The 25,924-nt window shown below is 40.0% G+C and overlaps 1 protein-coding gene across 3 annotated transcripts in view; it reads left to right on the top strand.

The window, feature by feature from the left end:
• The window catches only part of bsnb (bassoon (presynaptic cytomatrix protein) b), an 81,346-nt gene that overhangs the window by 25,689 nt on the left and 29,733 nt on the right, over positions 1–25,924 (top strand). For all 3 annotated transcript variants that reach the window (XM_035904526.2, XM_006783328.2, XM_087840793.1), the window contains exon 3: positions 2,274–3,062. In XM_035904526.2, the coding sequence (XP_035760419.2) occupies positions 2,274–3,062 (789 nt within the window). The remainder of the gene's footprint in view (positions 1–2,273; positions 3,063–25,924) is intronic.

The following is a 25,924-nucleotide window of genomic DNA, read 5'->3' as shown; positions in this document are numbered from 1 at the left end:
TCTAAGGAAGAAAACCCCTCAGTCCAGCCCTCCCAGCTTGTTCTTTGAGGCCCAGACCTCCAAGTGATAACCCAAACCTACAACCTTTTGCTGCCTTCATTTATAATTCATTAAGGTATTATGCAATGACCACGAATCCAAGACAGTTACAATAGTGTGGCAGCTGTCAGAGCACCAGGATGCCAATTACAGTCTATGGCCATGTGGCATCACTAGCGCCTCTTTCTGGCTTTCACCTTTTTGTGTGTGTGTATGAAGCAGTAAGTGAACAAAAAATGAAAACAAGAGGCAAAGAGATCAGCAGGAGAAACACAAGGAGATTGGAGGAATGATTTTAATGAGGAGCTCTCCACGTTATGTAATGCAAATATGAAATCATGAGAAAGCAAAAAGGAAAGAGACTCCCAGAAAAGACAGAGGAAGGGAAGATTATAAAATCAGGGGCAGCAGTGATTTACTGAGGATTTCCAGAGTTCATCTCATTTGTCAGATTTATTTCACACACATTTTGTTTATGGGTAAGTGATGGGTAGCAATAAATGCCTATGCGGAGGCATGGGGATACTCAAATCCTTCCTCAATGAGATATTTTACACCATTCACAATTATTTTGTGGTTTCCCATTCAGAGCAGGCTGGAGGCTACCCCAGCACGCACTGGATAAAGGACTGCGCCCAGTCTGTCACATAAACAGATCAACACACTCATTCACATTCACACCCATACAAGCATTCTTCAGTTTTTAGTTCATTTTACTTGGATATCTTTAGAGAGTGAAGAGAAATTGGACTAGTGGCGTTTATGGTTCACTAAATCACTGTGGATGACATGAAAACACAGTTACTCACACACAGTCCTTGCTTTTATAGTTTCTGGTGGTCATTTTATAAAAAAGCTAATGGTACTGTTCGTCACACTGCTAGTGTTTTATACTTCAGTGGGAAATCTACAATGTAACCTACTGCCTCTGTGCAAACCCCTCTGAACCATGCACCTTAACACAGGCTGTTGCTTGACGTGCGCCTCCCTAAAAATGTAAATACACGTCAGGTTGGCACACCTGGATTCATCCTGCTCACTTCCGACTACTTTTTCACAGCAGTTTTTAAATATATCAGTGAGAGAAAAACAAGCATCATCTCAGTATAAGGAATAACATCAATATAAGGACACACATAAGTTGGCAAATTCCTGGAGAGAGTGCTGAAACTATCGGAATGGATGTGAGGGACTTTACAAAAAAGTGGAAAAAGTTGAATCAACCACGATAAAGAATGGGGACACAGGTGAGAAAAAGTCCCAGCATTTTATTGGTTTCTGTCAGCCAGCAATATGTATGAAACACGAGCCACACACACAACAAAATCATACCAACGACATCGGCCACTTCTACAGGTTATATCGTAGAAAGATTTCCAGTGAAAGCCTAAATCAGACCTTAGCTGCACAAGATGCTACCACCGATGCTGTTTCTATTGTTGACTTGACATTACGGTCATAAATGAATGCAGTGGATTTTCAGCTTTTAACTTGCTTACATGAAGACTTAGTTGTGTCTGCTTTTGCAGTCAACAACAGCACATTCATGTGTTTGCCTTTGTGGGTGAAACAGAGTTAAGAAGCTTCCATGCTGAAAGCGAGTGGCAGAGCACTGATTGTTGCAGCAACAGGCAAAATAAAATGGCTGGTTCCAGTTTTAACTTTTCATAACTTTGGGGTGAGAAATTAAAGTGACTACCAATAGGAGCGAATGATACTGCTGATTGACACATGAGGGGGTGGTAAGTAGATTAGAGAATTACCAAAACAACTGAAAGCCAGAATGCCCACTAGCAGCAACCTGTCAGCCACGGAGTGATGTGTGATGAGTGAATCACTTTTTATGTGGCTTTAAAGTTCGCAGAAGAGAATCTAGTGAGTAAATGGTAATGTTGGTCTGTGAGGTAGCTGCTTATTCTTTCATTCTTTTTTCAGGGATGTCAGGCTTGCTACTAGGAGAGCATGTTGACATAGTGAAGTAGAGGAGGAATGGAGAAAGAGGCTTGATTGTCACCAGGACTTTTCAGGCTGCCTGCAAGACTTTTCCTTGCTATCAGTTTGTGGCACCATGGTAAAATCACTCAGTAGCCAGCAAGATAAAAATGCAACCTTCTTTCAGCAGTTGCAGGAAACTGATTATTCAATGAATTTCTATTTTTGTATCCAGTGTACCCCATTGTGAAAACAAGATACTGTAGCTCATTGCCATTGCCTTGTTTTTCTTTCTTTTTCAGGTCCAAGAGTGGTTATGTCTAAACTGTCAAATGCAGAGAGCACTGGGGATGGATATGACCACACCACGTTCCAAGAGTCAGCAACAGATTCACTCTCCTTCTCATGCAACCAATCCAGAACCTAAACCTAACGCTTCAGCTCAGCCCGCACCTCAGACACATACACCTCCTCAGACGCAGCCTCCATTGCAGGCCCATCCAGTGCCTGGCCCTACCAAACAGACTGGTCCAGCTGGCGCAGGTCAGCAGCAAGTAAGGCTGCCTCCAGGGGCAGTCCCTCTCCCTGGGATGGCCAAGGCCCCATCCCAGCCTGATTTATCCCGTAGCTCACCCGCCCACCAACCCCAGCACCCCCGCCAGGACCAGACACGCAGTGCAGGAAGCTCCCCTTCACGACAGCCCCCACCTCCAGAGCAAACCTTCGGGAAGTTGTTTGGCTTTGGGGCGTCTCTTCTCAACCAAGCAAGTACTCTGATATCAGAGACTACTCAACCCCAACAGCAGCCCCCTAAACCAGCCCCCAAACCAGGAGGACCTCCTGGTCCAGGACCTGGGGCAGGAAAACCCTCAGGACCTCAGTCTGCACAACAAGGGCCTCGACCCCCTTCTCAGCAGCAGCAACAGCATGCTGCCCCGGACTCCTCTAAGGCCAAAGCCTCTTGTCCCCTCTGTAAAACAAATCTCAATATAGGCAACACAGCAGAACAACCCAACTACAACACCTGCACACAGTGCCGCTCCCAAGTGTGCAACATGTGTGGATTCAATCCCACTCCACACATAGTCGAGGTAAGATTCTGATTTCCAACACAAAATGGCATGTTTTTGTGAAAAACGCTGAATTGTTGCATACTCGCTACAATGGTTGTTATCAACTTGATGCTGCCAGGTCATCTTGGTGTGTTCTTGGTGTGAACAGCTTCATTTCACTGAGGATGACTGCTTGTACGAATCCAGCATGTGGCTCCGGGGATTGTCAAATAGACAGCAATTAACTGCATTTATTCTATCCTTGAGAATCACCATGACTCTGATTCTCTTGTTCCTTGGTATTTTTTTTAAGAATGACCCACTCTTTCTCACTCTCATTCTTTAACACAGAGCTATGAAGGCATTATTGCAAATGATAACTAAATGATAAATCGCTAACTTGATAACATTTCTTCATTGATATTTGGAGCCTTCACAGCTTGCACAAACAATATTTTACATAAGCCTGTGAGCTTCTCCTTTTTCTCCTGCCTTTCTCTATTTCACAGTCAGGACCTGCTTCGTTCAGCTCCGTCAGGGCCTTTCATGTGGTTAGCAGAGTGAAGTCCAAGCTGTGACTCACCTCATCAGTAACTACCCTGGAGAAACGCAGAAATAAATGACCTATCTACAGGAAACAGAGGCTTATTAAATTCAATTTAATGGATAATCTTAGTATTGGTTAGTCATATCTCAGGGTCACCTGAGGGTATATGTCTTCTTTAAGTGCCCCCTTGTCCTGTGTCATGCTGGGACTCTGGTTGGTAAGAACAGGACCTGACAATAGCATTCAGAGCCAGGCAATAACAGAGTTTAATTATGCAAATCAAGTCCAATTGAATGATAGCAGTAATAACAGGCTTGCTGCAGAGCGCTAGCGTTTTATGGGCGAGTCTTGTCTTCACAGGCATCGGGTTGTCACAGGCAGTAGCACAGCCCATTCATAGATTGCTATGGAAACAGAGAGATAATTTGTTTGTCAGCCATCCCTTACATGCTTGGATGCTGAGATGCTCAGAGTCTGCAAAAACTTTCAGACTGCCGTTGCTCTTCTTTTAGGGGGAACTCAGTTAATAGGTGTGTTGTGTTTCTGCTCTGCAGGCTTAAGCCTGCATCTCAATCCAGCATTCTTTCCAAATCTGTGAACAGGTTTTGTTGTCATTCCTTGTGAGCTGGCAGGTGGGTCGCTCCAGAGTGGGTGAGAACCATTTGGACACGGTGTTAGGCTTTGTACTTTGAATCTTGGTTCCTCAGCTTGATTTCCACAGCTTGTTTGGCACAGATATCCTCCTTCTCTTCCTCTCTTAATCTCTCCAAACTTTAGTGTTTCTTTGCGCCGGCAATGTTGTAACCATTCTTTCTTCTTTTCAAGGATGTGGTAACAAAGCTGTTGGGGTTAGGGATGCTGTACTGTTGTAATTGTAAAACTTTTGATACGATGCATCAAATACCACTTTTGCACAACACGAAGTTTGAGCCATGTTGATATAGAACGTAGGTCATGGAGGAGAATTGTCAGCATTATGGAGATGTTTAAACTAAGCAGTGGTAACAAAACTAAAGAAGGTTGCCTTCCCTATGTGCATGAGTCCAACAGACTCCCAGCCTTTACCACATTGAAGAAGCTGTCATATGCTAGATTTATTGTCTGTTTGACATGCTGGTGGTTGGATAGATCTGGATATCCTCTTCCCACACAGTTTTTCAATGTCATGACAGTGTTGGTCATTAGCTATAATAATTTTGAGCAAGTTAGTCAATGATGTGATGCACTTTTTATGCATACAGTAACACTATGATTTTATCCATGTGCTGATTTGTGTTTGAGTTTAAAGAAAACAGCTTTATCAGGTTTTAGCTAAACAAGAAATACTAAATGATGAATAGTTTATTGTGTATAGTGTTTGCTGTTATTTATGTTATACTAGTTTTTCATTAGGCACAGGTGTTTGTGCTTAAGACTGCTTGTTATTGCAAATAACTAATCAGCTAATCACATGGCAGCAGCTCAATATACTTAGGCTTGTAGATATTGTCAAGATGACCTGCAGAGCATTAAAATGGGAAAGGAAGCTGATTTAAATGACTTTTAAGGTGGCATTGTGGTTGTTGCCTGACAGGCTGGTCTGAATGTTTCAGAAACTGCTGAACTGCTGGAATGTTCCTAAACAACAAACTCAAGGGTTTATAGAGATTGACCTGAAACCAGTAACTTAAATAATCACTTGTTACAATAAAGGTATGCAGAAGAGCACACAACACAAACTTTGAAGCAGAAGAAGAAGACCACACTGGCTGTCACTCCTGTCAGCTAAGAACAGGAAATTGTAGTTACAGTTCACACAGCCTCACCAACACTGGACAATAGAAGATTGGAAAAAGGTTGTCTGGTCTTATGTGCCTTGACTTCTGCTTTAACATTTGGCTAGTAGAGTGAGGAATTTGCACAAACCAGCGGTCCCCAACCCCCGGGCCACGGACCGGTACCGGTCTGTGAGTCAATTGGTACCGGGCCGCGAGAGTTGAGGCTCAGGTGTGGGTTCAGGGTTTTTATCCGTGACACCTTAAAGGCCGGTCCGTGAAAATATTGTTGGACATAAACCGGTCTGTGGCGCAAAAAAGGTTGAAGACCGCTGGCATAAACAACATGAAAGCATGGCTCCATCTTGCTTTGTACTGTATCAGTGACTCAGGATGAATTTGCAGCAACTGTGATGAACATGGACCAAAGTCTCTAAGCAATGTTTCCATTATCTTGTTGAATCCATGCCACACAGAATTTAGGCAAGTCTGATTGTAAAACATTGTTCAGCCTGGTATTAGCATGGTGTAACAAAATAGCCTGTTGGTGTATGTTAAAAAAAACATCATTACCAGATTTATATTTCTTTTCTGCTTTTGTTTTTTTTATATTGTTATTTAATTGCATCATATTTTTTAGAGGAGCAGTTTGGTTTTTACTGATACAATTATCTGAAGATGTCTGTTTTTCCTGCTACAGTTGTACAGAGAACTTAGAACGAACAGTTCCTACAGTGTTGACAGCTCAGAAGATAATTACATTAACTGAAAGCGGGACACATGTAGAGAAAACTAGTGTCTAGAAATTGGCAAACAGAGGAAACGCAGAGAGAAAATTTACCTAAATTCATTGGACCTATAAAACTCTTGAATTATTTGTTTCAGCCGCTTGCCTACGTCATGCCAAACCATCTCCGGTAACAGATTGTTACATTTATCAAATGCATATTCTCTCGCAAGGAGAAAAAAAAATTCTAGCCTGTGGAAATCAGAAAACGCTTGAAGCATTCAGGAAGAAAAAAATATTTTCCGTCACATTATTAGTGACACAATGCATAATTCATCCAGAGCGAATTAGGCTGAGCTGCATTATATAAAAAATAGCGAGCCCTTTTTTAATCTGCGATGAGACGATGATTGCCAGTGTCTATGCGAGAACGTGTTGAAGAATGGAGGAGGAGGAGGAGGAGAGGAAGGAAAGAGGTGAAAGATTGAGGAGGAGGAGGAAAGTGAGAATCAGTGATAATTAGTGAGAAGAAGCCAACTGTTTGTTACATTGCGGAATATTTCACATCAATTAGTGTTGAAAGTCATGTGTGGCTCTGAGTAAATAAGATGTCCTTCTTTTGGGAGGTTTCCTCCCCCTTTATTGCTTCTGAAGGAGATTAAAACAAACCCCCGTGTCATTGTCATCTCCCCAGAGTTTGGCTGTAAATAGAACATAGAATATTTTCACTGGAGTGTCTGCTGCTCAATCTGTTTCACAGTACACTGGATTTCAGTCCTTACTCCTGAATAACTCTGTGCTTCTGTCTCTCCTCCTGGTATCACAGTCTGCTAGTGAGGCAGACACGGCAGAGTGGATGTCATACTTTAGATCTTTCATGACTCGAAATACAGGTAGAGGTGTGACTGACATAAGAAATTACCTCTGACTTCCCAGCATTCTTACTTTAACATTACTTTTAAAAAAAACATGATGTCATTGTGTTTTTACCCCATATGCCTATTTTTTCCCCATCCCCACAGTTGGTTAGGTGTTCTCATCTGACCCCGTTTGCTTAAAATTGTTCCCATTGTTTATAATGTGAAAGAGGCCCAGAGTGGATATTTAGTCAAAAAGGAGCAAATTTCTCACAGAACTGCAGAAAAGTGTAGAGAAACAGAAAACATAGCTCATCAATAATTCAGTGAAGGAGAACATTATAAATAGTTCATGCAGTGTGCAGCAGTGAGAGAGCTGTGTTTGATTCCACATGTCACATAGGGTCAGTGTGTGTTGATGTATGTGTGCATGTGTGCATGTGTGCATGTGTGCATGTCTGCGTATTTGTGTCTGAGAGACAAGAATGCATAAATGCAGGTGTCCTGAAACTAGTTATTGTTTCTGGATACGTATTTGGACATTTAGACACAAATATTCAGGCCTCTATGAAAGAGTCGTTCCTTCTTTTATGGGAATGTGGCTTTTCGGCTGCTGGTTAATGCTCTAATTTTCTAGAGTATCGAGGTAGATCAGACAGACTTGTGTTTAATCTAAGCACATCCTGGTGATGTGTCACCAAAGTAAAGTTCAGCTGTGGTCTATTTTGGATCTGGTTTCAGTTCACGGTGGTTAGCGTAATAAAAAGCTGAAATAAAGTCAGAATTTAATAATCAACTTTTTGACATTAACATATGATATTTACCAGGTATAGTATACACTGTTACAGTCTCATTCTTTAATATGCACAGCTGTAGCAAGGCAGTAAAGAGGAAAAGGCAGTCTGTTAACTGCAAAACCTGTATGGTAAATTGGCGCCTTTTATGCACTTTCCACAGAGGCTCCAATAAACTATGCTGCTCACACATGAAGTGAGTTTTAGCTGTTAAAACAGGGCTGTCAGACATATGAACTGTGGGCCACATCCAGTCCACCAGAGGAGTGGATCTGGCCCACCAGCAGCCCAAGCAGTGTAAATTGTAATCATTAGAAATGGTCTTAATGCACATGTAATGACAGTAGATTGATGTCTCAAGAATGTAGTTTGGAAGTATTTTATTTTTATTTGTGCACTGTTGTGGTTCACTAAAGATCCAGTTAGGCTGTACATGAGTCATGAGCTGAAATTGGTGAGACACCTGGATTATACATATGTTTAATAAAAAAGACTTGATTCGACTTGTGTGGCGAGCTATGCATGAATGAAATTCATATGAGTTATACAAATCATTGGTCTTCTTTTCTGGCTTTTCACCACAGGAGCCCAGTGTCCTTGAGTACACATCCTGCATACAGTGAACATATGTAGAACATGTAGTATTTGCAAATGTGTCACCGGACTGCAGGAACACAGTTGCTGCTTTCACACCATTCTTATTCTCAAACATGTTGGAAGTGTTTTCTGAAGGTTGGCACCAGCCTGTGTCTCCCTTAGGAGTCTCATCCAAAGCCAGATGGCTGGTGGCATCAGGCATCCAAGCCTGCCATGCTGAGCCTGGCTGCTTCCAAAGTGATGATGGTACGCCATCACAGATTCAGACACCCACCCGGCCTCGATCAGCTGCTCGCTGCCTTTTAATATTCTCATATTCCTTTATACTGCAAGTGCTGCGTGCTTAGAATAACCCAGTGCAGATAGGTTCTGGAGGAAGAATTACAATTTTCAGGTCCACATGAATCTTGCACATGTCATTCACGCCTGCACGTTTCTAGTAGGAGTGAATATGACTTAATCACAGCCACTGAAACACGATAATGGGGATTACAGCTACATGCAGCGAGGTCTGAATTTACAGTTTTAATGTCTCAATTTGTGAGCTGGCTGTTGAAAATGACAACATAAAAATATTTGTTTTATGTGTAATGTGGAGTCAGTAAGGACAACCAACAACAGCATTATTATTTTGTAGTTACTGTACACACAAAGGCTAATCTTTTACATTTCATATACTGAATTATGTTACTTAACTACTTTAAAATGCTAGTAGAATCTGGTACTTTCTAGCTCCACAAAGACAGACACATGTGCTTTTATGGATGCTCACACACGGAGCAAACAGAAATTGCACCTTATTCGTCTGTTCTCCTCAGCTTAAAATGGCCCTTATGCTAAAAGTACATATATATTATGAAACACCTCAATGCTTGCTTGTACCTTATGATACCTTTGGATATTTCATCCCTTTCTCATATGTGACTATATGCAGATTAGGGTAGATTTGCCATATTCATACAGTAAAATTGTCCTGCTGACACGTCATTCTTCATTGTGATGCTCTGGTTGTTTTGTTCTCTTGTCTTATTTTCCACTTCGTGATGGATCTTTGCACGCACACTCCTACTCTTTGCGTTTCAATGATCTCCTTGTTCCTTTTGCATTCCTCTTCCTCGTGTCTACACGAAGGAGTTGGGAACTGCTTGCTGTTGACACATTGATTGAACTGGCAATTGCTTCTGGTTGAATACCTTGCAGTTGACATTGCAACATGGGTACTCAGCGCTCTTGATTTAGTCTGTGTTGTATTTATTTAGCCACAACAGAAGGACTAGCATTTTAAAACCTCCGCACATAATAAGAGAGTACTTAAAGGAGCTGATACGGAGGAAAAAAAAGAAACAGAGATGAGTGTGTTTCTGTGTGCATGTTAAGGGGTTGAGTGGGGATTTGGGGTTGGGGTAGGTCGTAGAGGGAGCTAGTTGGGAATAGTACTAATCCATTTTGAGGGAGTTTGGTGGTCCCTTTGAGTAAAGAGCTTAACCCCAACACACCATTGTAAAGATCCACCCACACAAATAAGTGCCATCTGAGAATTGTAAGCCTTGTTGGGTGATTAAACTGAGACAATGCCATTTCTTACTTTGTTTGATAACCATGTTAGTTTTGAAGAGGCTGTAAGAGGGAAATACCCTGTTCTTAATCACATAAACCCTGCGTTTCTAATAAATGGGTGCACTCTTAGCTTGGATTATGATCAGTACAGTAAACACTACAGTATGATAAAATTCAGTGTGTATGACTGTGCTGTGGATGACTTGAAGATGATGTGGTGTACAGCCATGACTGTTTCCTGTTGAGATTATGTGGCACCCAGCACAGATGGCTCGCTGGTTTGAAGGCTTAAATGCCACTCACTCTCATCCCTGGGAACTATGTGTTTGGAACCAGGCTCTGTGCTCAGACAGAGTTGCGTACTCTTTCCCTGAACTTCTGTATGCAGCAGATCTATGGAGACAACCAGAGGCAAAGCTCCCAGAGCAGCTTCAAGTCTTTTTGAGATTTTTGACATTTTATAGCAACATTGTTTTGCCCGATTGTAAAGAAAAGAACAACAAAAAGTAGAAAAAGATCAGAGGAAAATGTCTAGCACGAAGCCGACACTGGGACTGCTTTGGTTTCCGCATTATTCTGCTGCATTTCTGCGCATTGCAAATGTAAATTTGTCTCTAGATGTCTTTGAGATCAGCTTTAACCTGTAACTTGCTCTACTTGCACCGGCTGTAGTATCAGTGCTTTTCATGAATAACTACATGAGGAGCACATGGACCATACTGAACTTGAATTACCCCTTCAGACCTTCTGGTTCTATCTTCAAATGCCCTTTCTCTCCTATCTTGTAAGCAAATGTGCTTTGAAGCCTACAAGGGGCCTCGGCGCTGGCTTAATCACCTCTTCAAAACTCATCATCTTCAAGGCCTGATGGCTATGCTAACTAGCTTTAGCTATGCTCCAGGGATGTCTGGCAGTGCTGGGTCTATCATTGCTGTCAGAGCCACAGAGGTGGGCCAGTGCAGTCCTCCCATCTCTGCTACTGGGCCCTCCCGTCTTAACACATCACTTCACACGCCTCATTGGTGCTCCTGCTCTCTCTTCCCCTTAGCACCTCAGTCATGCGATTGCTCCCTAATGCTAGCATTAGGAAAGAAGGAGGGGTTAGCTGAATGCGCTCTATGCTTAGAGGCTGCAAATACTAAAAGCCTGGCAACACAAATGTGAGATTATAGGACAGGAATGTGTGGTTGTATGTCAGGGGAACACAAAAACCGAGCCAGGAAGAGGGAGAGCTATAATGAAAGGGAGCGGGAGATTGAGAGACAAAATGAAAGAGATAAAGCTCACTGATCGCTCAGATATTACATTTAACCCCTTGCTAATCTTCTCAGTGCTGCAGCTGTCGGGCAGCTCTGGAAATGACCAGATCAGTTGGTGATGGTCTGGGCTGCTGCCCTGAACAGCATCCCAACAACAAGTATAGCAAAAGCAGCCTGAGGATCTTTAGGCTCTTCTAAACAAATGGTGTTCTCATTGTCTCCATTAATGAAGACATCGGGACTTTGCTGCCGAGCAAGATGGAAGCTGTGTTTTTTTGATATTTTTTTTTTGATATAGTATTTTCTGTTTTGATCGTTGGAGAGTTGATCCCTGTTGAGAGGATGCCACAGAGATGTGCAAAAGACTTGAGCCACCACTCGTGTCTCTATATTTTACCAGGGGATATAGGAAATAGATGCAGAGAAATGTGCAAACATACATGTAAATGCAGTATAAAAAGGGAAAAACAGAGGGCAATATCAGCAAACTTTCTTGTCATTTCTTTAAGAAGTCATCAGGAACTGTTTTTCTGGTCTCCTGAAGTGCATTCAAAGCACTTTGGATGTTGGCTGCCAATCCCACACTGTTTCAATAACATTAAGGTCTGCGCTCTAGGGAGGTTAATTCATGACTGATAGTGTTCCACTGTGTGTTTCTAACCGCTTGTGCTTTTATTGCATTGGCAGCGTGTTTTCGCTCATCCTCATGCTGAAAAGTGAAGCCACTGCCAATCAGATGCTTTCGAGATTGTATTTCATGGTGGATCAAAGTTTGACAGATCCCCAAAACCACTGGCTGAAATGCAGACCCAAACCATCACAGAGCCTCCACCGTGTTTTACAGATGGCTGTAGACACTAACTGTTGTACCTCTCTCTTGAGCTCCTCTGTGCATATTGATGATGATTTAAACCAAAAATTCAAAATTTGGATTGATCACGGCATCAGATCTGTTGCTACTGATTTTCAGTCCAGTTGTTTTCTAAGTTGGCACACCTCAGCCTTTTCTCTGTTTCCCTGCATTAACCCTTTAAAATCAAGTATATTATATTTGATGCAATTTTTTTGCGAGCTTTTGAGACTCCTACATCATTAATGTGATTTTTCTTTTTCCCTCTGAAAAAAACAAAATAAATTGCACTGTACATTTTTACAGAATACATTTTTAAGAAATGCCTGATGTAGCAAATATGATACAAATTTAAACTTGCAAAGTTATATATCTTTTTACTTTTCACCAGAAGGTTCACTAAACACTCAATCTTCATGGTTATGAATGGCTTCTTGACAGCCACCCTTCCACTGGTACCTGATGAGGCTTCAGGGAACGCAATGAATTTAATATACTGTTTCATATGGACACATCAGCCTCTAGATTTGCTTAAATGTATAATCATGAGAAAGAAGTTTGCAACTTTTTCTTACATAAACTTCCTCCCCAGGACATTTTGTCACGTGTCAAGTTTAGTATTTTCTTATCTAATCCAACCTGTGTGAGCCCAGGCTATCTACAGCTAAGGTAAAGCACACATTGTGTCTCATTGTGGATCTTTTCATTAATTGAAATTGTTCATTAAGACTTGTCTATCCTGTCTAAATTATGCCAGATCATATCTATAAAGCATGTAGATACATTTCATTTCATACTGCCTTGCAGACTCAGTCGGATGCATATGAGATGGCTCATCAACCTGCACGTGAGCCTACTGTAGAATTAGCAAACATATTTCTGCTGGACGTGTTCCATTAAAGTTGTCATCGTACTATGTTCTAGTGATAGATTACAGCTTGAGTGACTTGTTTTGAAGTCTTATGTGAGGTACATAAATTTTATTTGCTTGACTGCTAGCTGTGGCTTTCTCCGGCAGAAGTAACAGAAACTCATCTAAAATAAAACAGGACTTAGCAGACAGCCTGATTAACTTGTCCTGGGGACAGACATATGTGACAAGATGAGACGCATGACTAGCGTCGGCTGCCAACCACAGTGTAAAATAGGTTTGCTTGACAGCAGCTTGATTAACATTACTGGAAAACAGAAATAGTGTTAGAGGTGTGACTTTTGTTTTTGTTACCGTCTTTATTCTTTATTTGCCTTTGAGGTCTTTTGCAAAATGTGCATCTGACTCTTTAATCTTCATGGCATAACCCATCTTCTGTATGATGCTACCGCAGATAGACTATACGCTTATCGACTAGTACATGCATCTCACTTAATCTCATTTTGCCACACTGCAATTCTGTGTCTTTATTATCTCACTGACATTAAGTCTGTTTGCTGATTAAATCCTGCAAAGGTTCAGAGCAGCGAGTAAGTCAAGAAATATAGCTGTGCAATCACAGAAGAGGGTAGTGAAGGAAGGTGAAAATAAGACACATCAAAGACTTTATTGTACTGACTGCGTTAGACAGTTTGGCCACAGAGAGTAGTGCATTCACTAAACTAAGTTGAGCTGTATGGCATCGCTGTGGGTGCTTTTAAAGCAAGATTGCAGAGGGATAAACACTGCAATTCATCTTGAATATTCTCAGGGCAAATTAACAGAGCTGGGCTAAAAGGCTTAACTGTGAAAGGAAAGAAAAAAGAAAGAAAATGAAACAGTCAGATGCCTTTCTTGCCTTCAGAACAGCCTCAGTCATCCTTTGAATGCTGTCTTACAATTCCTCAAGTGTAAGAAGGAGGATATTAGATTGTTCTTGTCCTCTAGGGATGAAAGAGGTGGACTGAAAGAATCTGTCACGATGATTGAGTTATATTTAGCAGGGGTGGAGGCGACAGATTAGCATTATTACTGTACTGGCTTTTTATAGAAATATGTCCTTCCCCCTACCTTATATTACAATGCGTTCAGTTCATACTGTAAGCATGTGGACATTTTGTTCTTTGGGGTCTGTGCTACAGGAGATTAAATTGAAAATGAAATAATGGGTACGTTTGGCTTTAATTTGAGAATCCTGCACAGCGGCAAGAGTGTGACAGAAACATTTATTAAACACTTGGCTGTTAAATAAAAAAAATGATCAGAACCAAGAGTTGGATATGTTTCTTTTCTAAAGATGGATAAGTGGAATAAGACAGGAAGAGCTACCACTTTGTGATTGGAGGCAAGTAGGAGATGTACACGTACATGTGACTTGGTCAGGAACTAAAAGAAGACTTTATAATTATAAGCTTGGAGGATTCACCAGGAAATGCACCAGAAAATGTCTGGCAAAGTATCAAAAACAACAAAAACAACAAAAGACCAAGCTGCAGTTCACAAAAAATGCCAAACTGTGAAAGGAAGTGCTACAGACTAAAAGAAAAACAATAAAATAAAGAACAAATCAAACCTCTGTGCTATGGTGGAAAATGAGAGTGGGGAGGGAAAAGAACAAGTCGTGAACCAGTGAATCCTTCAGTGAGCTGCAGACTGAGTGAGGACTGAAGAAGGTGCAAAACATCTGTTAATGTCTTTGTGTCAGTCAGTAGGGCCAGTTATTACTGCAAAAGACTTTCCATGAAGCATTAAATATGAATAAAAACACTAAAAACAGTACCATGTCTGTACATGTTTATATCAACCTGAAGATGAATCCGTCCAACAACATTCTGTACGGGTTTTAAGTGGTGCAAGCTATTTTGGCTGAGCCAGCTGAGTATGAGAGTTTGCAGTGATTCAGGAGAGACACAAGGGAATTTACTCCTTTTTGTAGGTCACCTTATGAAATGAACGCTCCTATTTATTAAACAAGCCAAAGAGAGCAAGACCTGACAAGCTGAAAATGAGGCACATAAGTTCTTAACAGAAGACTTAACACAAAGTGGACAACTGATTTATCTTACAAAGAAGCAAATAAAAAAGTGTTGTCCTCATGAAGATATAACAAATATTGACTAATCTCAGACAAGCTGGTAAGAAACTAAAGAGTATGAGGGGTGTTATTGTTGCAGAATTATTTGCAAATTTGTGTGGAGAGCTCTGTAACTGTCTGCGCATAAAAGAATTTGCAGTCTTTAGAATACCAGATATATATTGAAATGATTGAATTGTATATTTGTATGTTAATCTGTAAATAATTGATGCATAAATGTGTACATACAGTCAAGTCCATAATTGGTTAGACAAACACACCACCACCACAAAGACACCCCTTTAATTCGAGGGGTATTATAGAAGTCTTTAATTAACTATTTAGGAATCACAGCCATTTTTGTATGCAGTCCCCAATTATCTGAGGCTCAAAATTAATTGGACAGACTAAAATAATTTGAAATTATAAGTATTTGTTTTAATACTTGGTGAAAATCGTCTGCATTGAATGACGGCCTGTGTACAAATGCCATGCTTTTTCCCTTTCTAATAAAAGTAGTTAAAAATATTTTGTTTAACCATGTTTTTGTTTGTTGTTGATACTTTCGTTAATTAAATCTATTCTGTATCTTAACTTGTTTTTAACTTTTATGGCACTTATTTATGTTTCTTATATATTTGTTTAGTGCACAGCACTTTGTGACAACTTTAATAAACAATAAACATAAACATACTAAATATTACTTACTTGATATGTTGAGAGACCTTTACTTCAGGTGCCATCACTTGTTACTACTTGTTACTAGTAACTCTCAGTGGGCTGAGTTTAGCTGACTTGTTTTTGACACTGAGAATATCTCATTGCTTTCTTTTGAGGAACTCTTGGGCTGCTTTTGCAGTGTGCTGTGGGTCATTTTCTGTTTGCACTCTTTAGTCCCGTCCGATAGGTTTGCAGCATCCGGCTGAGTCTGAGCAGAGAGCAGAATTCATCCTGATATGTCTATCAGCAGTCACATCTTCATTTAGCCAGTCATACATGCCTATGCTATAACATTGCCTCTGAAACTGAAACTGAACTGAAACTGAAACCATGCCATAACATTGCCTCCACCATGTTTAACAAACTATGCGATATATCATACTGTTTTCTCCCCATCATCCTGGTACAAATTAATCTTGATTTCTTCCGTCCAAAGAACTGTTTTTAGAATCACTGTAACCAGCGGGTTGCACCTTGTTATAAAGCCTCTGTATTTCCATTCATGAAGTTGTATCATAATTATAGACTTTGACAATAACACACCCATAGTGTTTTTGACTTCATTAGATCTAGTGAAGTTATTTTTCTTAACCATGAAAATGATTCTGTCATCATACTATGAACAAGGCTCGGCTGGCTGTGAAATTAAATTAATTCTGAGCCTCTGATAAGAGGAGACATAATGCAAAACAATGGCTAGAATTGTTGAAGAGTGCAAACAAACAATGCTAAATTTTATAAACTCCTTGAATTAAAGCTGTACTTTAATTAAATGCAATTTTTTAAAATATAAGAAGCAAAACTATACAAATGACATCTTTGTCTGACACATTATGGACCTAAATGTATTACCACCACTTTGCTGGGTTGAGCTACTACTTAACCCAGCAGAGTCTCGCTTAAAATCACTGGGTGGGATCCCTATTGTGTGGTGGTTGTTGGTGGGGGAAGTATTCACTTAACAGTTAAATGTATGATTTATCCCAGTGCAAAAGCCCTGTGGAATATTTTTACAATTATTAGATCGATTATATTGGAATTGTGCTCCAGCTGTGTTGGAAGATTGCTCTAAATCGTTATCAAAACAACTGACAGCTATCTGTCAATAGACTAAACAATAAATGTGATTTATGTTGATTGTTTTTGTATTAATCTGTACATATTTTATAACGTCTTTATATGTTTTATATGAAAAAAGTGCGAAGAACCTAGTAACTAGTGCCATTAGATAAATGTAGTGTAGTAGTAAAAAATGTCTTGGAGAAGTGTAACGCCTAAGTGCATTCCACTGCTGGTGGTACTATCTAGGCTATAGCTAATGAGACAGGCAGGCAGGCAGAGCAGCACAGAGTTTGACAGCATGAGTCTGAGCTTAGGGCAACCGAAATCCTGTAGTCGCAGAAAACTGTCTCCACAAGCACTTACAGATTTGCCACAACAAAAGACGATATAAGATCACATTTAAAAGGACGCTAATTGAGAGGAGCAAAATCCTTGGACTTTTCAAGCCTTTTTTCTGAATGCTTAAAGTGATGCTTGAAGAAGTATCTCTTAAACTAAACTCGTACACCTAATACGTTTACTAACTGTTCTAATTTGGATGCAAATTCTTTGCTTGGCACTTAACTTGTAATTTTATACCACAGTTTAACAGGAGTGTTGTACATTCAAACACAGCACTCCAGAAGAAGCTGGTGAGCTCAGAACAATATTCCATGTGATGTGCCTGCAGTTATGGCGTGACCCACAATGCCTAGGTTTTTTCCTAGCACTGCAAGGTTACCTTATGTATTTGTTTTTAATTGAAAAGCATTAAGCTGTTTAGAGGAAAAGAAAATGCATGTTTTTTTTTAAAACTACACATCAATACTTTATTTTTCACAAAATTTCATTGCCCTGAAACACAGAACGAGCCAAAACCTCACAGTGTCTTTCACTGATATTCTTGTTAGTGCTCAATAACAATAATGCTCAATAACTGATTTCTTTTGCATGAGATGCATAGTTCAATTTGATTCAGTTCAATTCAATTTATATAGAACCCCTTCACAAAAGCAGTCGTCTCATTATAAGGTAGAGACTCTACAATAATATAGCGCAATTATAATACTTTTCACATTTGAAGTTAGCATTTGTGGTTATTATGTAGGGTTTTGCAGAAAGAGCCAGTAGTTTTAAATGTAGTGTCAAAGCAGTTATGTTTACAGACATGTTACTGAGTATAAGTTTTCATATAATTCACTCTCAATAATGACTAAGACTGAGTACACTAAGGTTTTGAGTAAGAGGCAGATCTGTCTGTCATCAGCAGTGGAATGGAACAAGACTTTATGCTGCAGAATAATGTGGCCCATAAGGAGTACATAGATCCCCTGTTCAAATGACTGCTGCGAGGCAGACATCACCTAACACAACACAGAATTTTCAAACGTTAATGTAATACTAAAGAAAAGCTTATTCCCCCACACAAAATCCTGGCGAAAGGGTAGTGGTAACATTCCCCTGCTCACATTTGTGTATGAAAACATGCATTTTGGTCACTTCTGTATTTCGAGCTCCCTGCTGAGGCAAGATTGCCTCACCAATCAAATAAGTCTGCATGTGTGCTGGGCAAGAAAAAACACATGTTGTTCTTGCTGACATGAATAGAAAAAGACAGAATATGTAAATAAAAAGCAGGAAACATGACCTGACCTGGTGCTGCGCAGCTCCCAGAGGGACAGCAGAGACACACATTATTGATTGCAGATGACGCACTATTGTCCTGCAGCAGCACACTCTGCTGGAGAGGCCATGAGTCCCCCTCTCATAGAAAGTTATTTCCCATATAAAGTGCCACTGTTTTGGAATATATTTATCCTGCACTCTTAGCACCTTGGTAATGTGCTTGTTTGTACACTGGTCATGTTATGCAGTCATGAAGTTATTAAGCCATTATGGTCTGCTTAAATGCCCAATCCATGCAAAAAATAGATATATTGGCTGTATTTACTTTAATTACATTAAGTATGCCTCTGCCAAACTAACCATTTTATGAGTGCTAATTTTTAGTCAGTTATCCTACCAGTGTCCACATTAAAACATTTACTGACAGTAATGGTTGTTGCATGACGCTAACGTGAAATCTTGCACATTCATGTTTCACAGGGGACAAATTAGTCGTTTTGACTCATCTGTTTATCCAGTGCTTTTGTGGATAAAAGCATGTCTGCAACTCAAATCATATCCCAATCAGTCTGCTGGGGATGACATGCAGGAAATTGTCTGGAGCAGACTCAAGCCCAGGCCCTTGCAGTAGCCTGTTTTCATATGGGCGCCTGCTCTACCAGGTGAACTGTGCATCATCTTAGCTGGTTTTAATGTCAAAGCGAGGTTGCTAGGTAGTGAATTTAATCTTTCTGGGATTTGTTTAGCTGAGTGGGACATTGCAATAACAGCCGATCTGACAGTCATTTTGTAAAAAAGCTTATAAATTGTATAAAATAAATAAAGTATAACTATCTATTTGTAAATGTTTAATTACATTTTATGTCTACAAATAGAAAACTGCTGGCAAGGCTCTTGCAGTACTTCAAGTATGGACAGTCCTGCTACATCATCTGTCTTACATTGAATATAAGTCTCTTCTTGTATTTTTCTAACTTGAACAGCATTCAGCTTTCAGCATTCACACTTTCAGTATAACCTTTGCCTTTATTCTAAATCTAAAATCAGCTCAGTGACTAGACACCAGATGTTTGGCCTTGTAATACTGAAACAACAGCATTCATTCAGAGCAACATAATGTGAAGACCTGCAAAACCCCTTGTCATGACCATTTAACTATTCCTCTGTGTCGGATGGTATATGACTGACAGTGACTGTACTTGAGTCCTGCTTGCTCAGTAGATGATCCTTCATTTCCTCTCTAATCCACAAGCTTCACCACGTGTCCCCATTGAAGGAGTCCCAGGGGATTGACCTATATACCTGCTGACTCTTACTGACATGTCACAGTCGTGGCACTGCCTGGCACACTGCTGGGACATGTGCTCAGTCACGCTTTCCATTGCACACTTAGTATCTTGACCTGCTGTTCATTCAGACTCTTCACATTAGAAATATAATCTAATAGTGCTTTTATAGATTGCCCCGCTAATCTTTGACTCTCATCAATATTTTGCTTGAAGATAATGTAATTATTGCTATGGGGCTGCTTGGAATAAATTATATATAAAGCACAAAAGACTGAATACAAACTTTTTCAATGTAAGTCTCTGTTATTTGTGTGCATATGTAGTGTGTCTCGGGGTTTATTACACCTTTGCTGGTACTGATCATATGTGTGTCGACATGTCTGAGCACCAAACTGTGTGTAATGTATTTCCCCAGTCAACGTAGGCTCACCCTGTTCACACCTGCTTGGCAGCTCGCCCCTGTGCACGTGTTAGTTAATAATTCACACTGACCCTCTGCTCCCATGACCTTCACTTGTTACGAATTAATTATGACCTCCTCCGTCGTATGCCTCATTAATCTCTGCGAGACACAGAACGCGAAGGATTATTATGATGGTTGCTGCCTTTGTTGCTACATAGCGACGCTTTGAATTTCAGTACTCTGTAGTTTCTTTGATGGTTGATGTGGCCACTTCTTTTGTTCTGCTTTGTCACAAATAATTTATATTCAGCCAGTGACCAAGGCAGTTTTGATGGGGAAAGATGTCAAAGCTGTTGTTGAATTACTTGGAAATAACTAATGTGTAACAGGCAATAGGCAAAGTTTGATGTTTTTAAATAAAACTTTGGTGAGGAGGATTACACGCGATGCGTGACTGTGTTTCTGAGAATATTTAATACTAGATGTCATGCTTCCACTTCCTCACTTCCCTTCCACAACTTAGTATCTTTCTTTTACCATTGCCTCCCCCTTTGCGGTTTTTCTTTTGGCTTGGAAACAGCCACTATAATTCAGATCTGCTAAACAATAACAACTGTCAGGCTTTATCCTCTGCTTGTATATTAGCCACGGTGTGCTGTTTAAATATTCAAAAACCAGGAGTTGTGTCAAGGAATGGCCACCTGAAATGGGATAGGATAGGGATATATGTCTGGGATAGGGCTTTTCGTTTCTTTCTCGTAATGAGCACCTAAAATATTATATCTCAGTGAGGTGTGTGAGTGCATCTAATGACAGTTGACATTTCTTGCTTACAGCTTGTGTTCTAGTTCCTGGCAGAGAGACCATGTGGGGCACAAACTCCCACTGGGAGCTGGCTGACAGTAAGAGGTGTATACAGAAGTTGTGTAAAATGAACACGGTGCTGCCTGCGCATGTGTTTCTCTTCTTTTTGTCCAGCACATTAAAGTAGATTGATGTGCATGTATAAGTGTGTCAGAAGTAAAGTGGGAAAGGGGCGTGCAGATGTCAGCACCAGTTGTGCAGGGACTCAGAGCCAGGATAAAATTAAAAACCCTGGTGTTAAACACGCAGCCTACTCTAAGTGCAATATTTAGCAGGATGCTCGAATGCGAGTTTGTGAGTGTACTGTTCGTTTTTCAGCTCTGCACGTTCATGTTGTTGTGTGGGTGTGTATGCTCCCACAGGGGCTCCATTTCTCTCCTTGAAATTGTGCACACTCTGGCTCCCTCCATGGGCAGGGATGGTTAAATCTCTCCACACATATCTCACCTCACCAGCAGCTTGGTCTGTAGGTTTGACATTATTTACATGCACACACATAGCTATTTCAGTACAGTTAAACAAAAAGAATTATGAACGGCTGATTTTGAAGCAGTCTTAAATTCATGGATCCCCCCTTTTCTTTAAACTCTCCTCACATCTTTTTGAAAGCTGGTATGGTCAAAAAAAAGCTTAGAAAGCTAGAGAATGCACTCATTAGTTGATTTGCAGATTAAACAAAATATGCAAAGTGAAACTAATTGTCAACTTGGTTTTGTAAAAGAGGGTAAAAACAGGAAAAAAGGATGAATTATTATCGACCTGCAGCTGTTATGAATAGAAAGCAGACCCTTTTTAAAATTCTACGGTTTTACAAGTGCCAGTTTAAAGCCACATTAGCAAACAGTTTAAAAGTAAACAACAAGTGCCACATTACACTCATTACATAACACTCAAGATAAAGCTAAGTCCTCCCTTAGTGTTTCCATAGGAGTTAAGAGTGTAAGTATCAGCTGCTAATCAAATGTACTTGATAACTGATCATCAGCAAGTGTGTTTACCTCTATGAAATCAGAAGTGTTGGCAGTTTGCTAGTTTGGATCATTCAGGTGTGTTAATACAATGGCAAGGTCAAAAGACATCAGCAGTGATCTTAGAGAAGCAATTGTTTCTGTCCATCAATCTCAGATAGGTTTTAAGGAAATTTCTAAACAATTTGAAGACATTCATTCTGCAGTGAGAAAGATTAGTCAGAAAGTGGAAAACATTCAAGACAGCTGCCAATCTTCCCAGGAGTGTCCCAGTAAATTCGCTCCCAAGGTTAAACTGTGTAATGCTCAGAGAAACTACAAAAAACCAAAAACAAAACGGGCCTCAGTTAGCTGGCTAAAATGTGAATGCTAACGACAGTGCCATTAGAAAAACACTGAAAAAGTATGGCTTTTAGGGAAGGCTTTGCTCTTTTTTGTAAAAAGAACACAGCCGCACAGCTTAGGTTTTCAAAACAAACAAATCACAAGACTTCTGGAACTATATGCTTTGGACCGATGGGACCAAAGTGGAGATGCTTAGCCATAACGGTCAGCATCATGTTTGACAAAGCCAAAAACAGCATATCAGCACAAGCACCTCATATGAACTGTTAAGCACAGTGGTGGAGGGGTGATGATTGGGGTTTATTCTGCAGACACAGACCTGGGCACTTCATTGAGTAGACCATGAACTCCTCTGTATACCAAAGTATTCTGAAGTGAAATGTGAGGCCATCTGTCAGACCACTAGAGCTTGTCTGGAATTGGTTTATGTAGCAAACCAATGGTTCCAAGCACAGCAGCAAATTTACAACAGAATAGCTGAAAAAGAAATGAATTAAGGTGTTGCAATTTCAAAGTCCAGACCTCAACCTGATTGCGATGCTGTGGTGGGAACTCAGAGCTGTGCATGAACAAATACCTGCAAACCTCAGTGAACTAAAGCCCCACTAATCTGAACTGTATTCACCGGTACCTAATATTAAGATCTGGTAAGGACTAGAATATTTTTACTTGGGTCTTAGAATAGTTTTTTACCATGACTCTACAGAGTGCTGTTTCATATAATCCAGCATTGTTTTGCACATTTGGTGTCCTAGGTAAGTGCTCATACAATTTTATGAGCTGCTGTTACAGAGAAAGACAAAACTATAGTTAAATCCTTGTAAATTCATATTTTTGTGTCAACAGTGCATCAGGTGAAAACTTGAATGTACAATGGTAAAGCTTTTTCACTCCAGAGTGATTTATCGCTCCCAAACTTTTGGTATGGCTTTACCTGTCATTATTGTTTTGTGCCCCCGAGCTTTGTTGTTCTGTTCAGAAAAGGCATTGAGGAGTTGGTGGAGACCAAAACGAGACAAAAACGACAGCAAATGTTTCTGCTTGATTCGCCAGGTGAACAGAAAAATAACTGCCAATGATCTGGATAATGTTGAGTGCTGTTTGCTGCTCAGCTGGTTCCTGACCAGTTTCATCAGTTTTGCATTGTAGTATTAGTGTTTCTTTCTGCTGCCCCCAAGTGGTCTTCAGTGTATCCACATCCGTATAATTGCATTCATTTCAAACGACTTTCTGCAGAGATGCCTTTTCCCCCCTTGTTTTGTGTAAGTCTGTCTCAAAATAAGACAAATTTTTGTGCTTCATAATTGTTTTTTATTACTTCAAGAATCCTTCTATTGCCTGGAGTTGCTTTTTGAGTTTTACCGGATCTTTCCAATCGTAAGTAATTGTATGTAATTCAGAAAACCAATTTCTTAAGTAAATGATCCGCCAATAAAAAATAGCACTATTAAAGTACTTTTAGTTGTCATTTACAGGCACTCTGTAAGTCTTGGTCCCTGTTACTGGTTTGCTGTCAGGGTAATATAAGCTAAAATATGAGTGTAATATCAATAGAAGTTGTTTTTTTTTCATGATTTCTTTTTTTTTGTAACTTTGTGCTCCAAAATATCAATACAGACTTGTGCATCTGCAGCCACAGATGCACAAAAATGCTGTACACACATTGTGCGAGTGATCAGGGCTTTAATGTCTCAGCAACCTCCAGTGAGAGTGGGATCAACCTAAGAGAATGGGATCAATCTGTCTGACCTTTTCCTTGTGGTAACCTACACTGTTCAATCGCTCATTATTTTGACAGTGAAAGGGCAGCTTTTCCGACTGTGAGCTGTCTGGATGGATGAAACATTACTACAGCAGCCATGTTCACACTATGCACCTTTGTCTCATGACAGAGTCCGATTCACACAGTTACTACTCACCTACCTACACCTCGATTTTCTAGATATATTAAGTAATATATGCTAAAGAGACCTGCAACTGTGGAGTAAGACAGGTACAACACAGTTATTGTTTTTTCAGGAATGATTAAGTGGCCACGAGAGCACAGAAAACTATAGACTTAATATTAAAAGATTGATGTATCCACTGTGACATCACCCATGATTTTTATAAAGTTAATTTTAGCTTTGTGTGCTTTTCTATGTTATTTATTTATTTGTTGGATTTCTTGTCATTTGTAATAATTTTAATGAAATTAACTGTTTAAAAGTTTAATGTGGCCTCCCGTTTTTGAGAGGAACAAATTGCTGTAAACACTCTGTTTAGACATAAAAAAATGTCTCTTGATTGTAGACTTCTTAAAAAATAAATCCAAAATTGTGCCAAAAGGGGCCAGATTTGGAAACTGTTGTGGAGGGCCACACCAAGAAGCTGAACTCAGTTCTGTTCTGTATGATTTTTATCTCTACTGGTAAGAGTAGATGTTGCAAATAGGAAATAGAAATGTAAAATTGGAATAGTAAAAACAATATTTTAACACTTTTTAATCAACATTCCTGTTTTCTTCCATTTCTTCCCCAAGATAATTGAGCATAAACTCCGTGAATTCCCTGTTGCAGTCCTTGTCATTGAGTGCTTTACTGCCAGCTCCTCCATAATCTCACTCTTTTGTTATCCCATGTACAAAGATGAGTACCTTGGCTGTGTTGCAGACATTACAGCATGTGTCCAGAGCTAAGGTTAAAAAAGGCCAAATTGTCCGCTTTGCTTTTAAACTGAATCTCCACAATTGCAGCGGTGTTTTTCATTCATCTCGTTTCACACGATATCATGGCAAAACGTGTAATTGACACGCTTGTCCACAGTGCCCATTTCACGCTTTGCCTCTACAAAATGTGAAAAGGACACGCATGCAGAAGTTGCAGTAAGCTGCAGTAACAACAGAACGAGATATTTTATTTCAAGCCAACATGAAAATAATAATGGGAAAGTGTTTAAACAGACATTATTGACACATTTACATGGAAATACGCATTAGCCGCCTAGCTTTACAATCTCTTAAAGACCCTAGAGTGCACTGCATACATTTTTTGCTCAATACCAACTTTGTGGCTTTAATTAAACATATTACCTCCCCCTGCTGCTAATGCAACTTCTGCATGGACCGGTGGACTGGTGTTTCTATTTCTTATTTTGCCATGATACTGTTGTCTTGTCATAGATCAGGGGTGTCAAACTCAAATACACAGTGGGTCAAAATTCAAAACTGGAACAAAGTTGCGGGCTAACGTTAATATTTATTGAAATATATTTATTCCTCCAGATATAAGAATTAATCTTTTCTTATGGACTCAAACCCGTTTTGCTGAAAAACTTAATATGGAACAAGAAAAGCTTAATACTAAACAATATCTATATTAGCTGTATAATACCAGTAGGCCAGCTCTAATAGTAATTTGGTATGGCTTCGCGGGCCAAATGTAATTAGGCTGCGGGCCAAATTTGGCCCGCGGGCCAGAGTTTGACACCTATGTCATAGATCATCTGGGCAGGGGAACATTCTCAAATGCTTCTTTATTCTTGGGGTATATTTTCAGTGAAATCACAAAGCTGGTCTCACTGCTCCATCCCTCAATGTGCAAAGCTTGTTAAAAAGTCATTGTTGCTTTTGCAGCTTTGCAAGCAAAGGTTCATCTATCCCTGTCTGCTTTGCATCAGTCAAATGTTTGTATTTCTCTGAGTATTTAGTCTTGTAATGGTAATTCAAATTGAAATCCTCA

Source organism: Neolamprologus brichardi, chromosome 5 (genome assembly GCF_056152115.1).
Source record: "Neolamprologus brichardi isolate AB-2024 chromosome 5, ASM5615211v1, whole genome shotgun sequence".
Lineage (NCBI taxonomy): Eukaryota > Metazoa > Chordata > Actinopteri > Cichliformes > Cichlidae > Neolamprologus > Neolamprologus brichardi.
The sequence above is the reverse complement of the archived record's forward strand: the minus strand, read 5'-3'. Positions and strand labels throughout refer to the sequence as shown.